This window comes from Desmodus rotundus, chromosome 5 (genome assembly GCF_022682495.2).
Source record: "Desmodus rotundus isolate HL8 chromosome 5, HLdesRot8A.1, whole genome shotgun sequence".
Lineage (NCBI taxonomy): Eukaryota > Metazoa > Chordata > Mammalia > Chiroptera > Phyllostomidae > Desmodus > Desmodus rotundus.
Genome location: NC_071391.1, coordinates 153,272,646 through 153,282,374, shown reverse-complemented (window position 1 = coordinate 153,282,374; position 9,729 = coordinate 153,272,646). Strand labels below are relative to the sequence as shown.

At 43.8% G+C, this 9,729-nt stretch overlaps 1 protein-coding gene across 1 annotated transcript in view; it reads left to right on the top strand.

Annotated features, from left to right (window-relative positions):
• Positions 1-2,237: 2,237 nt before the first annotated feature.
• The window catches only part of RAB10 (RAB10, member RAS oncogene family), a 71,018-nt gene continuing 63,526 nt past the window's right edge, over positions 2,238-9,729 (top strand). The window contains exon 1 of the mRNA XM_024552542.4: positions 2,238-2,891. Coding sequence (XP_024408310.1) covers positions 2,765-2,891 — 127 coding nt within the window. The 5' untranslated portion in view covers positions 2,238-2,764. The remainder of the gene's footprint in view (positions 2,892-9,729) is intronic.

Sequence of the window (9,729 nt, the reverse complement as noted above, 5' to 3'; positions counted from 1 at the left end):
TTATGACAGCCCTACAATTCTAAGATCCTGACCCAATAATAAATAAAATTTGTTAATAAGTGTAATTCTTTAAAAGAACATTTATTTATTTACTTTTAGAGAGAGGGGAAGGGAGGGAGAAAGAGAAGGTGAGAAACATTGGTTGCCTCTTGCATGCCCCCTACTGGGACCTGGCCAGGTACGTGCCCTGAGTGGGACTTGAACTGGTGACCTTTCGGTTTGCAGGCAGGCACTCAGTCCACTGAGCCACACCAGCCAGAGAAATAAGTGTAATCAATTCTTAAAATCTCAGAATATGGAGTCCATGGAGAAAAGGCTCTAATTGATACAACTGCTGGAAACAACTGGGATAAAGGATAGCTTGTGTGTATTATTATTTTTTTTTTAGTTTTTCATTTTTAGCTGCCCACTATCTCCAAAATTTATGTAGGGAAATTAACTAGGCTCTCTACATTTAAAAATCATAATAATTCTAAAATGCTTTATAACACTGCGGCTTGACTTAATAGAACTTTTTTTATTGCTTTTTAGGATGTACTTATTGCTCTTAGAGAGAGAGGAAGAAAGGAAGGCCGGGAGACGGGAAGAGAGAGAGAGAGAGAGACAGACAGACAGACAGACAGACTGCCCTGACTGGGGATGAACCCACAAGTTAGGTATTCCGCCCCCCTCCCCGACCAGGGATGGAACCCGAAATCTTTCAGTGGACAGGACAGTGCTCTAGCCAGCCGACCGCGCCACCCCACAGCGCAGTAGAACTCACTCTGAAAGGGAGAATCAGGCGCACACAGATGTTTCTGAAGTGCTCAGTGTTGACTCTGAATTGATAATAAACCTGTGAAGACCAGCCACAGCTCATTCTGTGATTCCCACAGCTGGCCTGTTTTAGGATTGTTGGTATTCCCAGAAGACACTCCCAACCGAAGGACAGACTAATGTTGAAGTGACAAGCCTAAAAAGAGGGGCACAGACACAAACCGAGGCGCGGGACCTACAAGACGAGCATCTCCAGTAACGAGGCTTTAGGGGGTGTTGTGACGGAAGCACGTAAAACGAGTCTTTAAAACACAGGCGACTGTGATATGATTACCCCAACTGCCCGAAAGACTGATCTTAATTACCTATCAAACACGAACACGTCTGGGTGGGGGAGTGTAAAAGGGTAGTGTTTACTTCTTCCTCAATCCGTTTCTTTTCCGCAGCTGTCTCGCGGTTTTCTCCCGGGTCAGGTTCAACGACCCCGTCACCCTGGGGCTGCTCTGGAGGGAGGAAGCCCGCGGACGACGGCAGAGCAGAAAGGAAGGCGAGGAAAGCGGAGGTGTGAGTAGGAAGACTAACGGGAAGAGTGTGAAGCGTCTGACAAGAAAATGCAGGAGGAGGCGGCGTCGGGCTGGGGTTGGCCTCGCGATCCTTCGGGTCTGGGCCCGGTGGTCGATTTTGGGGGGAGGAGAGAGGACCTGCCTTCGCTGCACAGCGCGCTTGGGCCCTCCGTGTTCCAAGGCCTGGCGCGGGTTCTCCACGTGGAGCCCGGCACCGAAGACTACTCGGTGGGCAGGTCCCGCCCGGCCCAGGCGCTCCTCAGCCTCGCTTTCCTCGCCCTGGAAGGCAGATTACATCACGCCAACCAGAGCAGCGTGGCCAGTTTTTCCATTTCAAACCTCTTGAACGCCAACTCCTGCTCCTTAAGACGGGATTTAGCTTGAATGTTTCCCCTGTCACGACTAGCCCACGAGGGAGGCACTCCAGGGTGCGTCTCGTTTTAGCAAGGTGGCTATTAAATGACCCAGGGAGCAGGTTTTTCTCTCGCGCTTACGAGGTTTAGCTACATAAGAACACAAGGCCACCTAAGCCTGTGGCTGCGTCAAGACCAGCTCGACACACACAGCCCAGAACACCCTCAGCGAATCTAGGAGGGCGCCTCTGAGAAGGAAAAATGGGTTTGAGGGGCTACTCCAGCGTGCCGCGCTTGCGCAGTCACTAGGCAGCAACACCCCCGCGGGGCGTGTCCGTAACGCCCGGCACCCTATCAGCCTGCCACAGGGAGCGCGCCCGCCGCCTCTCCGTCTCCCTCCCTCTCTCCGCCCTGCCCTCTCTCTCGGTCAGGCCTCAGAGTGAGGCCCGCAGACCAGGCGCCCCTCCCCGCGCGCCCGCGCGCCTCCACATCCTCTGGCGCGCGTGCGCAGAGGTGGACCGCAGGGCGGGGGCACGAGGGAAGGGCGGGTGTACGTCCGTGCGTGCGTCTCAGGCAGCGCGCACGCCGGCGTGAGAGGGCACGGGGAAAAGGTGGCTCTGGCCCGGGCGGCTCGGCTTCCTGTGGCTATGTAGCTGAGCTCGTCTGCTTGGGCTCCTCCTGCCATCGCCGTGTCGTAACGCGGAGTTTGTGCTCGGGAGAGAGTCTGTCCTCACGCTCGCCGCGCTCTCTCGACGGCAGAGCTTGCTCGCTCGCCCGTGGGAGCGTCCCGGCCGAGCAGCCCTGAGGGGGGAGGGGAGGCCATTTTGTCCCGACCGACTCCCCGGAACCGGGCAGAGCGGCTGGGAGAGGCTGCGGAGCCGCGGTCGCCGCCCTCGGAGGCACCGGACGCCGCCACCGTCGGTGCTTCCTCGGCGAGGCCATTCGTAGGTCGCCCGCGCCCTCTCGAGCCCTCCTTTTTCCCACGCTTTCCCGGTCCTCCGGCCTGAGAACGCCCGGGTGAGGAGTTGGCCACAGTGAGAAGGACCGATCCCTTGGGGCCGCCGGCGGCGAGCGCCTGAGCCGCTCCTCCCAATGGCGAAGAAGACGTACGACCTGCTTTTCAAGCTGCTCCTGATCGGGGACTCGGGAGTGGGGAAGACCTGCGTCCTTTTTCGTTTTTCGGATGATGCCTTCAATACCACCTTTATTTCCACCATAGGTAAGACCTGTGGGAGGATGGTGTATGGTCTCTTTAGCTGCAAACCGTTTCTTTTACTCCAGACATCTTGCTTCCCGTAATATACGCCTTTGTTTCAGTGATTCCGATTCTAGGCGACAGACCCAAGTTGCTGTTAGAATCAGCATTGAGCTTACTGGGGCGGGGTCGTCTTCCCATGCTTTCTATCTGGTCTTTTGCTTTCGAGTCTCCCACTCTGCTCAGTGCCTGTTGTTACAAAATATGCAAAGAATTGTATTTCTTTAAGCGGCTGGACTGGCTTTTTCCATATTTGTGTGGCTCTACTAGATGTCGATATTTGTAAGGAATTAATTGTAGTGGTTGGGATTGAAGCAGTAATAGTCATTGAGTAAAGACCTGATTTATACTTCGGGGTAAAGAGAAGATTCCATATGGTCATAACTTGGAGTAAACTTGAGGGTTTGTGTGAGGAATAATTAAAGCACATTACAAGGGGAAAGTGAGTTGGGCCGCGTTGACTAATCCATTGATGTGTCAAACAATCGGAGGCTCCTCGTGCCTGGGATGGGACTCTGGCATGTTTGCCTCAACTGTGCTTTCTGAGACATCAATAGAAACAGCAATCTAAAGGGAAGCGATCGGTTTTCTTTTTCTTTTTACCTCGAATCCGAAAGATTGAAGTTCTCCCTTTTATTTTACTTTACTCTAGAATTTACAGGAAAGTATTTTGCCACTCATAGCTCTAGGGTTTCAGTATTTTCACCTTGTGTTTCAGAATTAGTGTGGAGGTAAGAGCTAAAGGTTGATCTTTTTAATCGGTTCCCTGTTTAGGAAAAGAAAAGGGAAGGCTCTAGGAAAGCCCCTTTTGACTCTGGCTGGAAAAGTTAGTGGCAGTAACGCAAATTGTGTTACGTGAATTGTGTGTGAAGCCCGCCCTCCGTAAATACCCTGAAGGACACATGGTTGCCTCTGTCACTCACTTGGAGGCCAGCACTCAGTGCAATGAGACTCATTTTTTAAAGTGTAACTAGTTTTATATTTAGTCGATTTTTATAAGTAACTGCAGTCAGTCTTCTTTGAACTCTCAAAATTGTCAAAACCTGATTTCAAACAATTTGTATTGTAGCATTACTGAAATCGTTGATTTGGATTTCTTGTGACATGAATTAGCTACTTAATTCAGTCTCATGAAACAGTGTACTGAAGTCAAATCAGGCAAAGGATTGTTTTAAATAGATTTTTATTTTACTCCCGAGGGAATCGTCCTAATCATTGTTGACTGAGCATTATACTGTTCTCTTGACCTATCATAAATTTGGTGAAACTAGAACTTGTTTCTGCCTGTGGGTTAGCACTTCCTACCACGAAGTTTGCTTTTAATTCCACTTTTAAGCTGTAGCTGGGTGGATCCGATGGTTAGATAGGTCAGCAAATAATTATTGAGCACCTAATGCTAGGCGCTGATGAGAAGTGGTGCATATAATAGACCCCTTTAGGAGCAGTCTAGTGAAGACAATCACGATGGAGTGTGCACAGTGCTACAGTCCGAGTAAGCATGGGGAGGAGGCGAGCTTAGCCTCTATGTGGGAAGTCTGTGTTGGCATGCATGGAGATGATCTCTGAAATGAAGCCTGAAGGAAAGAAAGGATTGGGACCAAAGAGGTGGGATAGGACCTTTCTGGGGAAGGGAGCACAAAATAAACCTGTATAAAAGATCAGGGATTTAATTCATGTGATCAACTTTAACCTGCCATTGAGAAGGGTGGGGTGGAGAGCAGGAAGCAAAGCATTAACTTTACTCCACTTTTTTTGTGATGAGTACACACTCAACTAAAACACAGTCCTGTAAGATAATAATGTAATGTTTTTGTGTAGTTTTTTTACTTGGGAGAAAGCGTGGTGGTTTTGGATAAAGCCTGCTGGGTTGGAATCCTGGTTCTGCAAATTAGTAGTTGTGGTACTTTGGCAAGTAACTTAACCTGTCTGCTTCAGTTTCTTCTTCAGTGTTAATGATAGTGCCTACCACACAGGGTAGTTGAGAGGATTTTATGGGTCAATGAGAGTAGAGCGCCTAGCCCGGTGGCAGGCACACTGTAGGAGCACGGTGAATTATGAGCTAAATATAGCATATGTGGCCCTTCTGCTGCTCCAGGGGGCAGAACAGGCTACTGGGTTGAATGTTGTGCACACAGTGGCCACCCAAGTATTTGAAAGTGATCTCCTGAACAATTTCTCTTTAGATTCTGAGACTTTCATATTTTGATATAAAAATATTTGATAGGTTAGATTCTTTTTGTTACATGGTGTGTTGAACAGTGTAAGCTGAGAAATGAGTAAATGCGTAAGTATAAAATTCTGAGTACGGTTCCAACACATGTATTAGCTCTGCGAAGTCTACTATTGTCTTAAATCAGTGCTTTCCAAAAGAAATATAATGTGAGGTGCAAACATAATATTTTTTAGTAGACATTTAAAAAGTAAAAGAAGAATTTAATAATATATTCTTATTTTATTCAAAAGGTTTTATTATGTAATCAAGATTAAAAACTGTTGGTATTTTATATTCTTTCCCAGTATGTATGTTATACTTACAGTATATTTCAATTTAAGCACATTTTAAGTGCTCGATTATGTGGCTGTTGGCTGCCATGAAAGACAGTGCAGGTCTGGATAGTTTAAACTAGCCAGTTGTCTAATGTACAGATGACTAGAAATACTTTGAGTGTGTGTGGCTTTTAGGACATATTAAATTTATCAGTTGATAGGGTTGTTCTTTTTTTGTGTTTTCTTTGTAAGTTTTTTTTTCCCCAAGGATTTTATTTATTTGCTTTTAGAAAGATGGGAAGGGAGGGAGAAAGGGAGAGAACCATCGATGTGGGAGAGAAACATCAACGGGTTTCCTCTCACACTCCCCCAGCCAGGCACCTGGCCCACAACCCAGGCATGTGCCCTGACTGGGAATCCAACCTGCAACCTTTTGGTTCACAGTCTGGCGCTCAGTCCACTGAGCATACTAGCCAGGGCTATTTTGCTTTTTAAAAAAAGTATAAAGCATTCTCTAATTATACATGATAATGAAATTTGAGTTGTCACGAGAATGAGAGGGAAACATCCATCTGTTGGTTGCCTCTCCTACAAGCCCCAGTACATGCCCTGACCAGGAATTGAACTGGCGACCTTTAACTTTGCAGGAGGATGATCAACCTATTGTACTACACTATACTGGTCAGGGTCAGAGATCTTTGTCCTTTTGTTGTTGTTGCTGTTGATAGATGCTAAGCACCTAGAAGAGTCCCTGCGTTTCATGGATGCATTATAGATAATGATTGAAAGCCGGCAGACAGAGGCATACAACCAGGATTCTTTAATACAGAATTGGGGCTCGTTTTATTTTAGTATTTTCCTGTTTACCTCTTTTCTGAGCATTATATATGGGATGCAGATTAGGAGCAGATTTTACTTAAGAATATCAGCTCTTTAGGTAATAGAGTACTTTTAGAGTAAATTTCAAAGATTGAGAAGTATTTGATAAAGAGAGTTACTGGTTTTGGATAAGCAAATTTCAGTGGTTGATTTGGCCATAATGTAGTGATAATGGTAACTATGTGTACTTGTCCCAAAGCAGAAGTTTTGTGAGTTGTTTAACTGAATATGTTACCTTTTGGTATTGTTAATCCTTCAACTCCTAGACTTATTATTACTTTTCCCATAGGGAATATCTTTCATTGGGAAATGGAGTCTCTGGGTTCTGTGTAAGAAATTAAATTGGTAAAGGCTCTTGCCCCTAGGGAAGGTATAATGAATGCATCCTTTTTGTTGTCTGAGTGTTTTTACTAAGTTTTGGACGAGTAGGATGGTTCCACTAACCTGCATTTAAGAACTGATTGACTGAGTTGAACTGAGCTCTTTTTATATGGAGAAGCTGCATTTTAGAGAAATGAGCAAAACCTTTGTCATATTAAATGTGTCTGTGCTTTGTTGTGATACTCAGGCAGTAAGTGGCTCATGCTGCCGGAGTGTCAGAGTGCCTGAGTAATTTCTTTCATTCAAACACATATTTTTAGGCTTGATTAAAAACTGCCCAGGCAGTTTCCCAAAGAAGATATACAAATGGCCAGTAAGAACATGAAAAGATGTTCATCATCACTAATCATTAGAGAAATGTAAGCCAAAAAGCACTATGAGATGTCACTTCATACCCATTAGGATGATTTACTTATCAAAAATGAATTTTGTCATACTGCTCAAGGCCCTGCTTTCGGTCCTTTTGGGGTATATACCTAGAAGTGGAATTGCCAGATCATATGGTAATGCTGTTTTTATTTTTTTGGAGAAACAACCATATTATTTTGCACAGTGGCTGCACTGTTGTGCATTGCTATTAGCCCTGCACCAGGATTTCCATTATCTCCACATCATCACCATCGCTTGTTACTGTTTGTTGAGTGGCAGCATTCACAGTAGCCAAAATATCGGAACAACCCACATGTTCAAGGGATTGCTGTACATACAAAGTGTAGTATATACACATAATAGAATATTATTCAGCCTTTAAAAGAAATGAAAATCTGATATATGCTGCTGCAGTATTTGAAAATATTATGCTAAGTGAAACAGGCCAGACACAAAAGGACAAATACTGTATGAAATCACTTATGTGAGGTATGTAGAAGAGACAAATACATAAAATAGAATAATGGTTACCAGGGCCTGGGGGCTGGATCATGAGGAGTTATTGCTTAATGGATACAGAATTCCAGTTAATGGGAAATTATTGCTTATTGCTTACAGATTTCATTTTGGGAGGATGAAAAGGTTATGGAAGTGGATAGTGGTCATGGTTGCATGACAGTGTGAACATATTTAATGCCACTGAATTATACACTTAATTGTTAGCCATGGCTGGTGTGACTCAGTGGATTGAGTGCCAGCCTGTGAACCATAGGGTCACTGGTTTGATTCCCAGTCAGGGCACATGCCTGGGTTGCCGGCCAGGTCCCCAGTAGGGGTGTGCCAGAGGCAACCAGTCAGTGTATCTCTTGTACTTATGTGTTTCTCTCTCCTGTTTTCTCCCTCTCTTCCCCTCTTTAAAAATAAATAAAGTCTTTAAGAAATTGTTTAAATACACAGAAACACAAGTACCACTTAATGAGGTATTTAAAGTCATATTCATAGGAACAGAAAGCAGACTGGTGGAAGGTAAAACGGTAGTACCCTGAGGATGGGAGTGGGGATGAGGGGTGGGAATAAAGGAGTTTAATGGGTACAGATTTCAGTTTTGTGAGATGAAAAAGTGCTGGAGATGTGTTGCACAACAATGTGAATATACTTAACACTACTGCACTATACACTTAACATGGTAAAGATGGTAAGTTTAATGTTATGTATTTTCTTTTACCATAATTGAAAAAATGGTTTAAATGGTAAATGTTACGTTATGTATATTTTATTACCAAAAAAACCCCAAACCAAACAAATAAAAGCTATTCAACACTTAACCCAGCTATCTAAAAGAGCATTTTATTTTATCACAGACAGCGAGCTCCTCACTGTTCCATGTGATAGCTAGGGTTGACCAGTTGTCATTGAGTCAGGAGGACCCTTGTGATATACTTAGGCTTTTAGTATCATTGGTCTGCACTTTCAGATATTGAAGAGAGATTTATCTTTTGTTACGTGTATTTACACAGAACTCCTTGGAATGTTAGAATCATGGAATGTTGATGCAGGAAAGATCACTACAATGAATTTTAAGAGTCCGAAAATAGGCTGGTGAAGTTTCTGAAAGAGTATATGGCTAATTAGTGGAAAAGTTTTGACTAGAATCCATATCCAGTCCTACTTATAACCGTGTTTCTTATTCTAAGAATTTCATTGTTTTATTTGAAAAAATTGATAGAATGATTCTCCTACTCATCAATTTTAATTTGAAAAGTGGATTTGCTGCCCTAACTGATGTGGCTCAGTGTACTGGGCGTTGTCCAAGGTTGTGTGGGTTGATTCCTGGTCAGGGCACTTGCCTGGGTTGCTTTGGGGGTATGTGAGAGGCAGCTAATTGGATGTTTCTCTCACACAACAGTGTTTCCCTCTGTTTCATCCTCCCTTTCCCTCTCTCTAAAAATAAAGAAAGAAAATCTTTTTAAAAAAAGAAGAAAAGTGGAGTTGCAGTATTTTTGTTGTTTTGTTTTGACAGGAGTGGGGAAGTAACAAGTCAACAATCAAATATCGAGTGATTTATTCAGGTTGCTTGTTCTTTACAAATTTAGAGCATAACAGTAGCAGTGTTAAGCTGATTAATGTTAGGGATAATTATTTTCTTTTTAAGAATTATAGTGTACAGTGGTATACAAGGTATGGCAAAGGACATACTAATATTTCTGTTCGGTTTGTAAAAGGGAGAGACCAATAGGACAAATAGTGGCAATCTGTTTTAACTTTTAAAACTACAAGGCTGCCCAGTTTGTAATGTGGTAGCTAGCATCTATGATGAGTAGAGAAGCAGGGCCTTGCTGAGTTTTAATTTACAGTCGTTATTTAGCACAAATAGATACTGCGTGATAAGCTAAAGAGTTCTGCGTAGGGAAAGTGCTTGTGGATAGGTCATAAAGGAAGAGTTTAAAGGAGCTACAGAGTGTGTTCAGGTTAATGTTAATAGAACATTGTCTGAACCAATAAAACCGATAAAAGTCTTATAATGATCATGGATTTGCCTCCTTCAAATAGGTAAATATTGGGAATTAATAAAGTAGTTTGAATTAAAAGGAATTTGAGAAGATGATTAGAATAAAATTTTGGTGAAGAAAACTCAACTGAAGGGAAATCTGAAATGAGAAATTTTCCTTGATGACAGTGCCATATA